The 19337-nt window shown below is 39.0% G+C and overlaps 1 protein-coding gene across 2 annotated transcripts in view; it reads right to left on the bottom strand.

The window, feature by feature from the left end:
* Positions 1 to 1608: 1608 nt before the first annotated feature.
* Positions 1609 to 19337, bottom strand: part of LOC131681437 (homeotic protein caudal) — a 54169-nt gene continuing 36440 nt past the window's right edge. For both annotated transcript variants that reach the window (XM_058962232.1, XM_058962233.1), the window contains one exon: positions 1609 to 3795. In XM_058962232.1, the coding sequence (XP_058818215.1) occupies positions 3308 to 3795 (488 nt within the window). In that variant the 3' untranslated portion in view covers positions 1609 to 3307. The remainder of the gene's footprint in view (positions 3796 to 19337) is intronic.

Here is a 19337-nt window from a genome sequence, read left to right as displayed (position 1 = left end):
TTTTCTCGGTTGTTTTATATTTTGAAATGAAAATTACGAGCTGCATCTGCTACCTTCTCATCTTGCTTACAACAAAAGCTAAAAACTGCTCCACCGCTACCAACAGAAAAATCGTATATCGTTTTGTCTAAACCACAGAAGCAAAATATCGTACTTCAACCTACTGTGTCGAACGTGAATAAAAATGAATGACGATCAAAGCAGAAAGTGGCCCTACTTTGGTCAAACTGTATTCCTGTTTACTTTTCGAGATGTCTCTTGAAATCATCTGTTGGAGAAATGAAAAAATATCAAATTTGCAAATGGAAGTAAAGATGATCAATGTCTACACCCTAGAATTTCATAGTTGGACATAGCGTACTGATTATTTTTTAGACTAGTAGAAGCATTTATTGCGCAAAATGAAATATATCATTGAATGTGGCAACATGAAGTCAGTACCTATTTGTATATAAAGACGATGACACAAACAAGGTGCGAATGTACGGATGAGCTACATATACCTCTAATAAGGTTGTTAACCATTGCGTACATTTTCAACAGGCCAAAAGAGCACCCGGGAACTCGCAAATTGAAAAACTCGTACCAATGGAAATTTTAGTAACAGCAACATAGTTTGATATTTGAATGAATATATACAATTCCTCTAATCAAGATTCAAATAAGTAAGTTGAGAAGGGCCCGTCAGTAACACTAGCCTTGGGGCCCGCCGCGGCTCTCGACGGCCCTGGGTGTGTGTGTGGCGTAGGAGCTATGTTGTGGCTCGCCTGTATAATGTCCTTAATGAAAAATCCATTGCTTACATGAATTATCAACATTATTTTCGTTTTTCTCATAACGAAACCCACCTATAAAAGTTTTTTCAAGCCAAATAAAAATTTGGGCCAAATAAAAATTTGGGGATTTATTATTAATATTTTCAGGAACTTGGTCACGATTCTCGAAAATCGTTCAGTACACGAAATCGTGATTTTTTAATTAATTTATGAACGGATTTTTTCCGTGATGCGCAGTCACCATTTCAGCTAATCGCAACTCTTTAATAAAGAATCGTGGTTCACTCGCACTTTAGCGGAGCCAACTTCTCTACAAGCTTCCAGGCCCAATTTCCAGGCCTTTGATTAAGCAGAAACCAACTTGAATTGACTAGGGTTTGCTCAGGAACACAAATTGTGTCTCCGTATTTTGGATCTAGCGCCGATCCGGCGCTAGCTTAGTTCTGTAACTAAGTTCGTGTCGTATTCTGATGAGATGAAGTCGAAACGAAAACTTCCTAACTAATTCAACTTGAACTTACCTGGGAAATTGAATTGTTTAGTTGTTATTTTTGCCCGGTAGGAGTTTAGAGTTAGAGTTTTCGATTTGATTGTATCTTCAAACCGACAGCATCAGTAAATGAAAGAAAATATTCCGATTCTAACGTGAATACAGTTAAGCAGATACCTCGAAAAGAATATCATTCGTTTGTGAGGATTTCGTATATAGGAAGATGGAATTAGTGATATACATTTGAGGAAAAGCGATACCAAAGACATGAGATAATTTTTTTTTTATTTTTGTTTCGCTTACAATAACTAAATGGATTACCTACGATAACAATTTTTCTCGCAAAATCTTTATTATTAAGTAGTCAATTGGATTCACATAGAGAATACTTGGGAGAATGTAACTCAGAGTAGAGTAGAGTAAACAAAAACAAACAAAAGCAGTATGAAGAGGAAAAATAAAACAATCTAATTGTAGCGTAATCTCGATTCAGCACATTTTTTTTTCAACCATTGGACTTTCAGCCAATGCGTGTTTATCGTGGGAAAACCCGGCGCTCTTAAATTATTACTTCTACCACTAACACTAATTCTACTGCTACTATCAAATGCTGCTACTGAACCGCAACAAAAGATTTCTCAAAACAGGCCGCAAATTAATCTCTGATTAAATTTCGTTTCAACCCCTCCGCACTCAAATTCTGCTTCAGAGAGGAGTCCACTATGCGAAACAATAAACGCCTCCCTGGCGTCGGTAGCGGTTCCCGATGACGAAAGTTCAACAAAAATCATCCTCAAAGGAAAATTATAGATGGAGTGAAATGAAAGATGAATAATATTTACAAAAAAAAAGTTGATGATGGTTGCGTTGATCTATCGATGTCTTTATTTGGGATTTTTAGTCTTTAATACAATTTGAAAATTTATGTTTTCTGTTTGTGTGTAGCTTTCAATTAATTTAGGTGTGAAGATGTTTAATACTTAGCTGGCAATCAAATCAATCAATTAGCACAGTTAAAAGCTAGAATGAACCATAATTTCACAAGTTATCGCTTGCTTTTCACTGCACCAAGGCTGAACGTTGTCACGTCTCCGCGATACAGCAACGGACGATAGCCCGTATTGTCTGCCACAATCCTTGTCAGTGAACGCGAACTGTACAGACTGACTGATGATGACGATAGGAATAAATATTTACCGTATCGATGTTCCTTCAATAAAATTTGTCAAGGACCATCACGATATCGGAGATAGGCGTAAACTCGTTGCATTTTGAAAACTAACAATTCTTACAGGCTAAATTAATTTTATTAAAAGTATATCATTTTTTACATTGCACTTTGTTGATTTTTTTTTATAGCTATGCTGTTTCCAAAATGTAACGGCGTTTCGTTAATTGGTTTGCGATAACAATGAGTTTGATTAAAGTGAGTGGATTTGAAGGTATCGCCAAGAGGAACTACGAAACTATTCACGTTTAACTTCAAAACTAAGTTTCGTTGGAAAGAAGGCCAGTTCGCAAGGTTTGGTAGAGTTCCCTCCAGTTGGATTGAGGAATGAAATATAATGTAAAATTTTCATATTTCAATTCCGCCAAAAAGATATTGAAAGCAAAGCGCCACACTCGGCACGGCACAAAAAAAACAATCCGGGGTGGGGGGTTTATTGGTTTATAAATTATTCATAGCACAGGCGGCTCTCGGCAACGGGAAAATTGTATGGGAATGGATGGATAGATACTGTTGTTTTTGTTTCGTTTTACGGCGTGACCGGAATTTTGCTAGCAACGTAGGAACTGCATCGGGAAACAACAAAATGGGTGACTTGTTCCGACTCTAATAAGGCATTTTCGCTTCCAGTATGGTGAAATTTTATACATAGATATTTGTTTGATTCAACTAGTTTCTTTATCCCATTCGGCCTGCAACGGTATCTTGAAAACGATCTCCTTTCACTACTAATAAATGGTTAAGCCGGCTAAGCGCCCGTAATTTACGATTTTACTCGTATAGATTTAAACCCGATGCCATCAACGAATCACATCACATTACATTCAGCGAAGCCGGCGGCCCTTGCGAGCCGTGGTGGACCTGATTCAGGTGCTGCGACGTGGGAACACCCAGGTGTTGATGCAGTGCGTGATGCGCCGGATGTAGACCCATCGATCCCATCCCCATACTCATTGCACTCATCTGGTGCAGATGAGACAGATGTTCGAGTTTCGGCTTCGTGTCCACCAGCAGGCTGGACATGGCCTGTGAGGCGTTGTGGTGCTGCGAGTGGGCTGCCATCAGCGACTGTCCGTTCATGCTGATTGGACCATTCTCGGACTTCTTCTTCTGCTTGCGATCCTTGGCGCGGCGATTCTGGAACCAGATTTTCACCTGCCGCTCGGATAGTTGCAGTTTCTGGGCGAGCTCCGACTTTCGCCGGATGGTGATGTATCGGGTGTAGTGGAATTCCTTCTCCAGCTCGAACCGCTGGTTGTCGGTGTAGACGACGCGGTATTTGTCCTTGGTGCGAGTTTTACCTGCGGAATAAAGAAAGATAGGTTGGGGTTAACATAGTGCATACTATGGATAAGCGGACGATTAAAGCGTGCTACCAATTAGGGGTTCAATCAAAATACTTTTGTACGCTAGGTTCAAGTTGTGAGATTACCGTACGGTACTTCATAATTCTACAAAGTACCACGCGTAGCCACTCTAAACGATTAAATTGTAGTTTGGGACATACTCCAACTAATGTGAATTCAATATTTTATCATTATTACATTGCACGTTGATGAAAAAATAATCGTTTCGCCGTATCTCTTGCCTGTCATCCGAAGTAAGTATACATTTGACGAAATCTCTGAAATCACAATAAACACTTGCACTCGACCGCTCAACCTCCGTCATAGCAAATTCAAATAAATTACAAAAATAGGTGCAGATGTGGAGATTTGTGACACCCAGACAACCCGCGCTTATGAAACTCTTCTCACCGAAACATCGGGTAAATATTGGTACACCCTATAATTTGAATGCTCTGGTTTCTCAAAAAAAACCATCAGTCCTATGGTTGAAAGCAACAGCTCAGTTGACACTCGGTACGGCTATTTTGTTGATAAGAGACAGAGGCAGCTTTTATTTAAACACCACGAGCTGATTACAGCCTTTTAGGACATGCAGGTAAAGAAAACAAAATGAAAAAAGGCCCGTATACCGCTGTCCGCATTGGCGTAAATAGTTACAAAACGACCAACAGGTGAGGACCGCCAGAGTAAGCTGGTAAAAAGGGGATTCATACTAATCAACATTGACGGAACGCATCAGAAGTAACGTCAAATGCATCGCCGCAGTTGACAAGCGTTTCAAGCGGTAACTCATTCCGCAGGAACACCAAACGCGCGCGCTGGCGGCCAAAAGTTGGTAAACCTGCGGGTTATCTATCCCTGAACTTTGTAGGCAGTTTGCTCCGGAATATTTTTATCAGCCAAATATTTGCGCTGGTGTTATGTCGTGTATGTTTTTTTATTCCTCCACTCAATTTCAGGGAGTGACTTTCAACTCTAACACGTTGAATGGAAGCGGTACCATCCGACATGAAAACACGGTGTAAACAAACGTGGTGAACGAGATACTTGACTGCGACAGTGGGCCTCATGATTGCTGCTGAGAAATGCTGACTGTTTAGATTTAAGAGACTAGAAACCGTCCACGTGATAGCTGGCTTGTGTTTCCTTTCGCATGTTAGTAGATGTATAGTTGGTCACGGTCTGCGATGTTGTCGAATGTCTGACGTCAGGCTGAAGTAGAATGAATTCAGCGTCACTGTCGCAGTTTGCAGCACCATTTTTATACATTGTACATCGCCTGGTAAAAAATCGTTCAATATCACTCAGACATGATATCAAGATTGTCATCAGCGACTTTAATGCTCAGGTTGGCCAGGAGGTGGAATACAGACCGGTAATTGGAAGGTTCAGCGCCCACCAGTAGACGAAGCTGAGAACGGCCTAAGACTAATCGATTTCGCCACCTCCAAGAACATGGCCATAAGGACAGGCCCGTAGCCAGGAGTTTATTTCGGGAGGGGCTTAAAAAATTATTGCATAAAGCTTTTTTTATTTCGATTATAGAGGTTTTAACCTTATGGTTATTCGCCTTTTTTCGTGTTAGAAAATTTCTTTAGAAAAATTTCTAACCCTATATGTGCGGGATTGATAAACGAACCCTGATGAGCTGCGTACAAGGCAATCGATTTACCAACTACGCTTTACCCGCCCCCTGCATAAAGCTTTTAGTTCTAATGACTTGATATTGTCACTAGAAGCTAAATGAAATTTTGAAAAGTTCTTAATGAAAACAATGCCAAATCTAAGACAATCCATGTTCTTACAACGAATTATTGATGTTTAATATGATATTTATCATTTATTTACAAGTTACAATTTACTCTCGTTGCAACAATGGATATTCTAGAGTTCTCAGTATTTATGCGCTAACCGAATATGACAATCCTTGACGGTGCTGGAAAACGCAAGGTGTTTTAAGCTGCACGTTTAAAAGGTGTAGAAGACGCTAAATCGAAATGAGTAGAAAAATATCCATAAAATGTTCGATCGAAGAGAATGTCGAAATTTGCACAAAATCTTCTGATTTAGCAAACGAATTGTAGATGGTTCAACTTCAATTTTCTTGATCTGGCGTCCTGTAACTATTACCAGTTCTAATGCATCATGCCAACATAATTTTTTGGCATATTCTATTTAAATGAAACTATTTTTGAGACTGGCCTTGGCCTAGCAGATCAGAACCCTAGGGGCAGATCACTTGTGATGCATTTTTAAAAATCGCCTAAATTAAATGCATTTCTTTCCATCAAAATAGAAATTCATAATGTATTTTGCGTTGCGTGTAAGACGTCAAAACCCTACACAAACTAGACCTACATTCAACAAAACGTCGAACAAAGTGAATCAACGTAGGACGTTTGTTAAACAAACTTTTCTGCGAGGAAGTGCAAAGTTGATGCAAAAATGGAAATTAAATGAATTTTTTGATGCAAATTTATTATACATTTCTAGAGTGATCTGCCCCTAGTCAGAACCCCAGTTAGGAAGGAGGATTTTGATCAATAGGATCAAAATATATGGGTCATTCCACGTCAGATTTACAACCAAAATATTAATTCCTTCCAATTTTTTTTCTTGCATTCATTAGCTATAAATAATTGACACGTATTTTTTTATTTTGGCTGAATATGATTTATTTTCAAGTTATTAGTTTTTAAACTTTTGAAGTTTATAACATTGATCATTTTTCAATCACTCGGAAACGATTCGATATATGGAAAAAAATATTAAATAAAAAAGTTGTGTTCTCTAACGAGCTTACTGAAAAAAATTGCAATTTCTTTTTGTTATATAACTTATGAAATTTGCAATTGTTTGAAACAAATTGAATTTTTTTTAAGTTGTGCCAATTTTTTTACTTATTATTAAGTATCATGTTAAAATAATTGTGCAAAACTTTGGGAGTGCATATCAAAATACTTTGCGAGATATTACAATTATAAACTTAAAACAAAGCAATTTTACACCAAACGCCTAGTGTTAGGTCTATTGTAAATGAAATATCTCGTAAAATACTTCGAATTCCTTCTGAAATTTGTACACAATCTTCTCGATATAATTATAAATTATTTGAAAATGCTAAAAATATTTTTTTGGTTCTACCCTGAAAAAAATTATTTGTTACTAATATTTGCATAATTCATCAATTATATAACAAAAACAAAAATTACAAAAAAAATCCGGCGAGATCATCCGAAAATGCAGCTTTTATTATTTAATGCTTAATGTCTTAATTTAATGTCCAATTTTATTAAATTTATAAAACTTTTAAAAATATTATTAAAAGTCGATAGTTGCATGCGTATGATTTATGGACTCCCAAACGGCTTAACCAATTGCCGTATAAATCTATACATAGTTGGAATTTGTTATGGAGCGTGTTTGTGTGCTATTGGTTGGGGATTATCTGCCTACAAGATGGCGCTTCGGAACAAAACGCGCGATGGGTACTAGCTAGTATTTTATAAAGTTAAAAAACTCATAACTTGAAAAAAATATCAAATTCAGCCAAAGTAAAAAAAATCGTGTCTATAATTTTCAGCTAAAAATGCAAAAAACATTGGAGGGAACTAAAATTATAGTTGTAAATCGTGGAAAGACTCGCATTCTGCAAATTTAAGACTTTTTTGGGGGTATTCAAATGTTAAAAGCAAATATTTTTTAAAAGTCCCCCAAAAACAAATTTATTTTGATTACATAACTATATTAAGAAGATTATGTGAAAATTTCAGAATGGAACTCGAAGTGTTTCTCGAGATATTTCAGTTGTAACAGACCTATCACTGGGCGTTTAGTGTATAATTGCCTTGTTTTATGTTTACAATTGTAATATCTCGCAAAGAATTTCACTGTCAAATTTTTACACAATCTTTTTAACATGATTTTTAATACTTAAAGAAAATAATAAATAAAAAATATGGTCCAACTTTAAAAAAATTCACTTTGTTTCAAGTAATTGCAAATTTCATAAGTTATATAACAAAAAATGGAGGATGGAGGAGGATCTTTGGTGATGTGATGTGATTTTTTTTGTTAAGCTTATTTGAAAACGTAACTTTTTTTATTTAATATTTTTTTCATATAGCTAGTCGTTTCCGAGTTATCAGTGATTGAAAAATGTTCAATTTTATTGACTTCAAAAGTTCAAAAGCTAATAACTTGAAAAAAAAAATATTTAGTCAAAACAAAAAATACGTGTCAATTATTATTAGCTAAAGAATGTAAGAAAACATTTTGGAAGGAATTGAAATTTTGGTTGTAAATCTGACGTGCAATGACTTATGTATTTCAATGATTTAATCAACTAAAGGTAACTGCCCGGAATTTAATCAATTCAAGAAAATTATCCACAAATCGAATGAAAATCACTTAACACTGATTACTACTATCATCTAATTTACGTAAAATTTTACTAAATGCTTCATTGCTGACACCAACAACATAACTAGAAACTATAAATGTGAACAAGCTCAATAATTTCAGCATCTCTTAATTTCGACACATGAAAGGGAATACATCGCACTTACTTCCCCTCGATTTCAATTTATTGATCCCTTTTTGCTTTTTTTTCTCCATGATGTCTTATTATCTTATTCCATAAAGACCAAAAATAAAACGAAAGACTGTCAGATACTGAAAACATGAAATCGATACAATAATCCCACCTTATTGACTTATAGACTCAACTAGTTACAACGTTTTAGTCGCTCTCCGTGATAACCTACTGATGTCTGATCAATCTATCGACACGTCGTTTTCAAACTTACATAGGCATTAATTAGAAACCATCGAAAGCGACTGAAATGCTGCTGGTGGTTGCAACATTATGTGGTTTAGCATCAATTGATCAATTGACATCCGAAGGAAAGTAAGTGTAAAATCACGTCAGGTAGTCCTACCGCTACTGTGTACGTTTCTGTATATCAACAAAATTAGTAATATACGATTCGTGGGTTGATGAACACCTCCGGAAAACCGCCGGTTTACCACTTTTTGGCTTGTTTACTTTTTCACGTTTTTCTTGCTTATTGTTCGATTTTCCAGACTAACAGTGTCTTAATACGGACCGCATTCCCCACATAAAATGAAATTGAGTGTCAATAGAAATACTATTGCATTAAAATGATGCGAAAATAAAAAAAAACTGTCATCTCGGCTACAACTATGTCATCAGCTAATTGAATTATTTTTGTTTAGCGCGCTTGAGTGAGATGCCTGACGTTTATATTAAGCGTAGAGTGCTCTAATCTATTACAGAAATCCAATTTCCGTATGATTTAACTAACTTTCTTTATTCAGGCCAATATCTAGCATAAAATGAGTTTTGTTAGATGCAATCACTAGCGATAAATGTTAATTTTGGGACAGTTTTTGTACTCAGTTTTCTATGAAACTTCTAAATTTTTATTATATAATTCGTTTATTTGAGTCGGCTCAATGCATTAGCTAAATGAAGCCTTGAGTTTTTAATATATTCCACGATGTAAACAATGAAAATGATAAAACGTTAATGGTTGTCCAACAGATCTCGTGCGATTGACCTGTTTACTGGCTGAGAAATATTTTTCATAACCAAACGCGTCTTGGTGGTCGTTCATTTCTATCTCGTACATTTCCGTATTATTATCGTGGTAACTGCCATGTCCATGTTCGCAAATATCTGATTTCATCTTTGTTTTGTCCCCTTACGGGCCACCAGTGTCGACTTCCTCAATGATGATGCTGACTGTTAATTTTGATATACTAGGCGCAGTTTTTGCCGTCAATATTATATGAACAGCAGCCACAAATTTGGCAATTGTTTGTTTTTCAGGTAATAGTATTGGAGACTATGGATGTGCAAAGATGTAACGTGTATAATGATACTATCGCATTGCGTTTTGTACGTGCAGGGTCAGCTAGGACGAAATCCTAGCTGACCCTGCCCGTCTTATTCCTAGATGTGTCCTTTATAATAAATTCCATTTTTTTCCAAATGTGACAGGAATCTTTTAATGGCCACGGTTCAAGTAAGCTAAGTTTGTTTATTGGGGCTTTAACCTCCTGGTCGTTCGCCCGCGGTTCAAGTAAGTGGTATCAGATCTTGTAGCCGAACATTGATTTTCTCATCATCCATATAGATGAGAATCAACCACGTGTTACATGTTGTAATGCACACTGACTGGTTTCGCCTGGGCTAATTTGTTAAATAACATAAGTACTGAATGCCTGACAAGGTAGAACACGTTAAAGTCGAAGTTCGTAAGCATAAGCTCTATTTTCACCTTCAGCAAATAGTTCCCAGCATGAATATTCGGTCTTATGCAAAAATTCCGGAAGTAAATAGCCTCCAGGTTTGGCTGGAGCACCACTTCTTGCTTCTGCGATTCAATCATCCGACGGATCACCCCAGCAAGAATTAAAGTAACAGTTTCTTTTGTTCTTCCGACGAGTCACACAATATGAAAGGAAGTGTGTTATCAGACTCGGCATACTGAGTAGATATCGTGACCGATGTCTTCGGTGGTTCGAAATAGCAATCTTCCTGACCATTCTCCCATTAATTTGTTGAAACCAAACAAGATACAATTTTTTACGAGTTACCGAAAAACATGTTGCTTCTTAAATTTATTTTTGAAAAATTTCGGGGGGGGGCTTTAGCCCCTTAGCCCCCCCTCTGGCTACGTGCCTGCATAAGGAGCACCTTCTTCCAGCACCGCCTCCTGCACCGATACACCTGGAAATCACCGCAACAAACAGAGACGCAAATTGATCTTGTTCTGATTGATGGACGGCACTTCTCGGACATTATCGACGGAAGGACCTATCGGGGCGCTAACATCGACTCGGACCACTATCTGGTGATGGTTAAACTGCGTCCAAAACTATCCGTCGTGAACAGTGTAAGATACCGGCGCCCGCCGCGGTATAACCTGGACCGACTGAGGGAAACCAACGTTGCGACAACGTACGCGCAGCATCTTGAAGCAGCGCTGCCACCGGAGGAGGAGCGCATCGATGCTTTCCTTGAGAACTGCTGGACCAGGACTAAAGCAGCCATAAGCAGCACCGCGGAGAACGTCCTGGGATACGTACAGAGGAGTCGACGGAACGATTGGTTCGATGGCGAGTGCCAAGAGATATTGGACGAGAAGAATGCAGCACGCCCTGCGATGTTGCTTCAAGCCACTCGTCAGAACGTGGAGTCATATCGATGGAAGCGAAAACGGCAGACTCGTCTTTTTCGGGACAAAAAGCGCCACCTGGAAGAGTCTGAGAGAAAGAGAGGAGATGGAGCTGCTGTATCGCTCTCAGGAAACGCGGGCGTTCTTCAAGAAGCTGAATGACTCTCGCAACGGTTTTGTGCCGCGGGCCGAAATGTGTAGAGACAAGGAAGGTGGCATCTTGACGGATGAACGTGAGGTGGTCGAAAGGTGGAGGCAGTACTACAATGAACATCTGAATGGTGCGCAGGCGGACAATCGGGCGTTCGAGGAGGACGATTATGTCAGTGTCGCAGCTGACGGGGATGTACCGGCGCCCACTATGAATGAGGTTAACGAAGCTATTCAACAGCTCAAGAACAACAAGGCAGCTGATAAGGATGGTCTAGGAGCGGAACTCTTCAAGGTGGGCCGGGGAAAATGACAGAATGCATGCACCGAATAATCGAAAGAATCTGGGACAGGGAACAGCTACCGGAGGAATGGAAGGAAGGGGTCATCACCCCGATATACAAGAAAGGCGACAAATTGGACTGTGACAACTACAGAGCGATTACAGTGACATATGCCGCTTACAAAGTGCTATCCCAGATTTTGTTCCGGCGCCTATCACCGCTGGTAAATAGATTGGTCGGAAGTTATCGGGCCGGTTTCATCAACGGCAGATCAACAAACGACCAAATCTTTACTATACGGCAAATCCTCCAAAAATGCCGTGAATACCACGTCCCGATACATCACCTGTTCATCGACTGTAAAGCCGTATATGACACGGTGGACCGTGTGGAGCTATGGAAAAAAATGGACGAGAACGGCTTCCCTGGGAAGTTGACAAGACTGATTAAGGCTACGATGGATGGTGTAAGGTGTTGTGTCAAAATTTCGGGCGGCCTCTCGGGTCCGTTTGAAATACGCAGGGAACTAAGACAACACGATGGGTTGTCCTGTCTGCTGTTCAATATAGCGCTGCAAGGTGTAATGCGAAGAGCGGGGTTCAACATGCGGGGCTCGATTTTCACGAGGTCTGGATAGTTCGTGTGCTTCGCTGACGACGTGGACATAATTGGTAGAAACAAGGAGACGGTAGTAGATCTGTATACTCGACTGAAGCGCGAAGCAGCACGAGTAGGACTGAAGATAAATGTGTCTAAGACGAAGTACATGCTGGCTGGCGGAACCGATCGCGATAGGGAACGCTTGGGCAGTAGTATTACGATCGACGGCGACGAGTTCGAGGTGGTTGACGGGTTCATCTATCTAGGCTCATTGGTGACTGCGGACAATAAGACCAGCCGGGAGATCAGAAGGCTATGGATCTTATATTATCTATGGAAGTCGTGCTTACTATGGGCTCCACAAAACTTTGAGATCCAGGAAACTTCACCACCGCACGAAATGCGTCACGTACAACACACTGATTAGACCGGTGGTTCTCTACGGGAACGAAACGTGGACAATGCTCGAGGAGGATCTGCAAGCACTCGAAGTCTTCGAAAGAAGGGTGCTGAGAACGATCTTCGGTGGTGTGCAGGAGGATGGCGTGCGGAGGAGAAGGATGAACCACGAACTTGCGCGACTCTATGGAGAGCCAAGTATCCGGAAAGTAGCTCAAGCTGGAAGGGTGCGGTGGGCCGGGCTTATTGTGAAGATGCCGGACAACAACCCCACCAAGTTGGTTTTCACCTCCGGCTGGTACAACACGGAGAGGAGCGCAGCGTTCCCGGTGGCTGGACCAAGTGGAGCAGAACATGGCGAGTATCGGGCACTTGAGAGGTTGGAGAAAAGCAGCAACTGACCGAGTGACCTGGCGGAATATTGTGGAACAGACTAAATCATGATAATATGATGTATAATCAGGAAATATAATAATATAATATAATATCACTCAGACAATCGAGCGAAAGTGTCTTTGAACACCAGCACCTACTCGTTCAGTAGGAACTTCAGGAAGGCCAGACACAATTATTTCAACAGTGTGACTTTTAAACTAGTGCTAAGTGTATGACTTCCAAACTAGTGCTTAAGGACAAACATATTTATCATCGTTTTGAAGGCAAAATATAGTGCTTTCAGAATAATGTAAGATTTAAATGTAGTTTTTGACCATAGTAATGTTTTAAAGGCTCAAAAACAAGCAAAATTAAACACAAAATCTGACACAACTCTTTTCAAACAAGCCCCAACGATTTGGTCTCTTCCGCAAATTTGTATATTTTGTCACATTAAAAATCTTTATAGACATTGTTATCACGGGGCAACAGAAACAAAAAATTTAATTTAAGTGTCGATAGCTATAAGCGACAGAAAAATGATTTCTTCAGTAGAATTTATGCAAATATTATTTTCTATGACTTCTCGAATATACTATATATAGCACTAAATATAGCATTTTTCATATACATAATCATTGTAGAATATGTCAATTTTCAATTATGGATACTTTTAGCTTCATCCAATCAAGTTCCTCAAAAGTATGTTTTGACCCACTGTGCGCAGTTCTCTTTCTAGAGTTTTTCTAGTAAATTGCAACATTCGTGTGCTATTTTCATATTTGTGCCGGATGATTGTAGGTTGCAGAATTGGCGAATTCTAAAACTGATTTACCAAAAACTATTTTACGCGTTAAATCTATTTTTTAGTCTGCGAACATTGTTGAGTGAATATAATATAATATAAAATTTTTACTATCGATCCGCTATAAAAAAGCAGACTGAAGACAATGGCTGTCACAATTACAAGGGGAAGTTTCGTGTCATAAAATTATGTACAGCCACCTCGTCTACTTTGTTCGCCGCCTACGACCACTTTGTCTTAAACCGCAGGGTCTTCTTCGGGTTGCTTGACGATGGCATAATCTTTCTCGATTTGGTGAAGCTCTGATGGGGACTACCTGCATGATGTTGGGGGCACACCAGCATTTTCTGGGTGCAAAAACCACACGGAACAATCGTATTGTTGCAGGAAAGGCAGTAAACGTTTTTCCAGACACTCCTTCTGGTTCAAATGGACATGTCGCTTTCAAGCCACATGAACAGATAGCTTGCCAAACCCGATAATTATTAGCGAACATCCGATTGTCGTGTAAAACTTTGGTCATTTGTAATTATTTCGTTAACTTGCTTTGCGAGAAATTCAGATTTTCGCAAAAAGCCCGCTAAATTTTAATGTACCTCTGTTTTGGGCGCCATTTTGGTAATTGAGGAGGAAATGTTGAAACTAAACTATCATTCTGCTTACATACTCATACAGAATGCGGGTTGCACCTGTTTTTAAAATAAACGATTAAAAGAAATGCATCAAGTTCAAGTCTACCAATTTTTTTCTTCTAAATACGATAAAGGCAAAACAATGATCATCGCGGCTGTAACTGTAGTCAAATTAATCAATAAACTAAAAGTTTGTTTTGCCGTGTCAAAGTGAACATGAAAATAGAAATGTCCCCATAGGAATCCTTAAGAGTATGTAGCTTCTTGGCCATTCTGGTGTGCTTTTGTTTTTTTTCTGTTATTAATTTAGTTGACATGGCTCAATGCGGTGGCTTGACTGAGCCGTGGATCGTTTATATTTTACCAGTGTGTCTTTCTATGCGTTGAATCCTGAAGACGCAGCTTGATTATGCATGTTTCTATTCTTATTCTTGGTAGCAAAATACGTTCAGCGTTGTCCTCTGCAACATGACGTTTATTTGGTCTGCATTCTTCGTCGTCGGTACTGCTTTCCTTCTGATAACATCAGATTTTATTTTTGTATGTATTTTTCTATACGCATCTTCTTCGGCGTTTACTTCACTATTAGTGTTGCTGGTTGTTGCTTTGGAGGCATTAGAGGTAATCGTTGATATTTTATTGATTTTGATACCGGTATTTTGTTTTGAGGTACAAAACGGATCAGATTAGGGGGCTCCTCTACAAATGTGGTTTCAAAAAATCGATTTTTTGCATTGTTCTTCGCTAATACATGATTTGTAATACTACTAAAAGGTTTTAATGGAATACGCATTAGGTTAGTTTTCCGGGAGCTTTAAACATGGCTGCGCGCTATCCCCTATAACTCGCCTCCTCAGGATTCCCAAAAGTTGTGTTTATGTAACTGGATGGCAAGATATCTCAGAGATTAATTTATCAATCGACATGGAAAAACTTGGAACTGTTCGAAAAACGAACCACTATCGCACAAGTTTTTTTTTAATTTCACATTTTTATAAAGCATATAGCTTTTTCTCTAACCAAAAACACGGGACAAACTGATTTTGTTAAAACCACCATTTTAATCATTTTTTTTATTTTGGAGAAAAACGGGTGTCAGACAATAGTCAAGGGGATACAAAAACATGTTCTTTTTGAATTGATGAATTGTATGACCGGAATCTGTCAACTTTTTGACCTTACATTTTTGAGAGGGCTACATTCAAGGTCAAACAGAGGTCAAACAACAACGAACAAAAATGCATATTAAAAGATCAATAAAAACGATTCCAACAAAAAATATCTCACCCCATTCTCATTGTTGTTTATCCTGCAATCCATTCTCAAAAAATATTCGAAAAGCGTTATTTGTAGAGGGCCCCTTTAAGGACGACCGTTGGATTATATTTTAGTAGTGTTCACCTTCACGTGATATCAGTCGAGGTTCGAGAAACCTTCATCAGGTAATTAACCCCGGAGTGGTTTTTGATCGCATACCGACGGGGAAGGAGAACATCGATAAAATCGTTTGTTCTCCAGGTTACGAGCGGTTCTAAGCAGTGTCAGCCTCGAAACGGCGGGACGGAAGAGAAACGTCAGCTATATCCAAGATGGCAACCCCGTCACGAGGTTAGGTATTGCAGCCCTGAGAAGACCGTATGCCGGATAAACCCAAAAATGTAATTGTAGATACAGGATGATGCTGAAAGTTGTTTATTGGTGGTTCAGTTTTCCGTCATATCCCATATGCAGAATAGGCACGTAAGAATCCTAGTTCAGGCGATTCGCATTTAGAAATGCCAAAATATCCCGACTCCTACGATAGAAGACAAAAAGATAAGCCGTTGGAATACTCTAAGCTTACTCATACGACCCTATTCCACGCTTTTCGAAACTTTCTGCCTTCACCGCCTTGCTCTTCCTTGAGTATTATTATACAGTCAAATGTGTGAATTTTCAGCAAACATTGAAAATCAACTGTGTATCTTCGTACGGATGTCATTTTCAAGTCTCTAATTTAAAGATTTATTCTATTCTATTTTATTCTATTCTAACCCTTACACAGCCAGTATTGAAAAGCATCCTGGAAAACACTACAGTAATTTTGTATTGTTTTTCTTATCAATATTAATACTTGAAGCATATTTTCATAGTAAAGCGGCCAGGCCTACTGTGCAGAGTTGGGTTTGAAGATGTTTCAAAATTAGACGGCAATTAAATCATTCATTCAATGAATAATTTAATTAACGAATTGTTTAGAATCTTAAAGGAGGTAGAAACGAGGACAACCGTACCGACCGTTTCAGTTTGAAGGGGATATAATAAATCGTTTGGAGTGACTTAGCTAAGAAGGTTAATATCACTCCTTTGGTCCTTTGGGATGGGACAGAGGTATTTACTCCTTGCCCTGGCTAATAAGCCTAAGTTAAGGCGCCTTTACTCGCTCAAGTCTCTAATTTAAAGGTTTATTGTGAAAAAATGCTGTTGTTGTTTTTCCTCTTATTTCTACAATTCCATTCCGAAGTGACATCTTAGTGGAGAAAACGAGGTGAATTGGTGTATGAGTGAATAAAGCCAATCTTTTAAAAATTATGCGTAGCTATAATTCGATTGATTCATCCTTATAGGAATGTCTCGCGTTCCGAAACGAAAATCTAGCCGTCAAACTTGGAGAACCGTCCGATTTGCTGATTTCTGATATGCAGTAGACTGCGAAATGTATGTTAATGCGACTGGAGACTCAATACGGGATTCATAGATCCACAAAAAGGTAGACGACCTCGCTCAGATTCTGCATCCGCAAAATATGACAGGGTAGCTGAGGGACGTGGGAAACGAGGAACCAAATATTGTGTAATGTATCTCGAACACTATAGCTCTTTGCGATAAATCAATTTGTTTACATTCATTGTACAAATATAGAATGGCGGATTAGTATATGTAAATATTGTTTAACCTTTAGACTCTAATGTTGAATTCGTTTTTGGATTTGAGTTGCTCTAGGTTCACTCTAATGTTTACAAAATTCACATAAAACTGACAGTTTCGAGCGAACCTAGAGCGACTATGATATAAACCCGAAATCAGCATAACTGCTAATTGGTTCATGTTTTGGTCAGTTTTGTGCTGTATCAAGGGCCCAATTTTGTTTTAAACAGTATTTAAATCTGTGCGTTGAAAAAACACCAAATTGTAACAACAATATAAAACGTCATACGAAATACTTCGTATGCCTTCGACTAGTGGCAGTCTGGTTGGGTATTCAACTGTCAACGTTTGAACCCCGCTCAAAAACTCGTTTGTCAATCATCTGACCGGGGGCGATTATTGATATCGTTCTAGACTAGGCAAAAAGCACACTCGCATGCTCTGTTTTCCCGGTGCATGGATGGGACATAGCCGCAGCCATCAAACGGTGCCGCCTCGGGGCCGTTAATCCAGATACGTGTGCTATAACCCTTTTTATTTAATATTTTTTTCACCTCGCCGCACTGGCTTACATCAGACTTATTTGCACACATACGTACGCGCGCGCACTGACATCAACGCGCTTGTACCCGACTAGATAAACTTTATCAGTTGGGTAATGGTCGTCTATAATGATATATTTGTACATATATTGTTGCGATTGTATTGCTCCGCTTGCGATAATACATCGTACACAGTATATTGGGTACCATTTTTTCTTCATTTGGAAATCGAATCATCCACAGCAAATAGCATTCACTTGAGCGATGTGGCAAGCGTGGTAATTAATTAACAAGGATGAACTTTACGGCCCAATCAGGTCGTAACCCGGCAGGCGAATTACGCCGTAATAACACGTCCTAGTAATGACCCAATAAAATCGAAACCGATTTTTATTGCCAATCCACAAATTTACGGTCGATGCGCATTCCAGTATTACCGCGATGATCTGATCGCATTAGTGGCGTCTGGCAATTTCTCGCCCCTTTGCCTATGGAGCACACCAGAAAAAACGAAACAGAAACTCGCATCTCACAGATAAGCACCGCGAACAACGCTATCTTTTGACACTTCGTTTTATTTGCCCAAAATACTCCGGGATGATAACGGATTATCATATTTGGAACGATCTTCGCTGTCACTCAAGTCAGCCCTCATTGCGCGGATAGATACGGATAGATTGCATGTTGGTTCACCACCGATCGATGGTACACCGCTCTTGGCGGAAACAAATCTGCGCTGCCTCAGGATTATGGGGGATTATTTTTTTAATTACCGAGCGATTATTGCTTGACTTATGATATCATAATTCATAGAAGTACTCCTCTACCGGTTCCACGGATTGGTAGAGTGGTGAATGAAATGCATGCCGTTGCATTCTAGGCGAATTCATACTGGTTTTGTGGATCTGTCGGCAAAGCTTCAATTTGGTTTAAAAATTTCTGGTTTAAACTGTCTGGAAGAAGCTTCAAATTGCCTATTGTGGTAAATATGGCTGATCTTTGAAGACGATCGAAATAGAGAGCCGAGTCATATTTACAGAGTCCAATTAATGGATTAATACACTCACTTGGATACAGATATATTTACAAAACTGTCTGTACGCTCGAACAGAAAAAAAAGATGATTCGATCCAACTGCTATGAGTAAACAATGTGGGCTGAGTATCAACAAAAACAAAACACGAATGACTATACGGTTGGTACTTACTGTGGGTCTGAGAAGATAATATTCGTTGCTTGAAAAGATCCTCAACAAAATTTACGTTATCGAAATTCGAAGCTCTGTTGCTTGTTGTATCAAAATTATGAAGAGGATTCTCTGAATAAAACTATAAATTGGCAACCTCGCTGACTGTTGTGGTATCTTATGACGAACGCCATTTTGGGGCAAATAGAGTTAGAGTTACGTCATTTTACTCGATTTGAGAATCACTACAAAGTGATGGTTTAGAATTTTGAGATTCTGCTAGGTTACGGGTTATATATATCATGTGTAGTGAAACACGATTGTGGAATGCATCAAATTCTTAGTTGAATGATTCAGACAACAACATGGATTATTCATATTCAACCACAAAAGATAACAGGAACAATGA

Source organism: Topomyia yanbarensis, chromosome 2 (genome assembly GCF_030247195.1).
Source record: "Topomyia yanbarensis strain Yona2022 chromosome 2, ASM3024719v1, whole genome shotgun sequence".
In the NCBI taxonomy this organism is placed as follows: Eukaryota; Metazoa; Arthropoda; class Insecta; order Diptera; family Culicidae; genus Topomyia; species Topomyia yanbarensis.
Note: the sequence above shows the minus strand (reverse complement) of the source record. Positions and strands in the feature narration are given on the sequence as shown.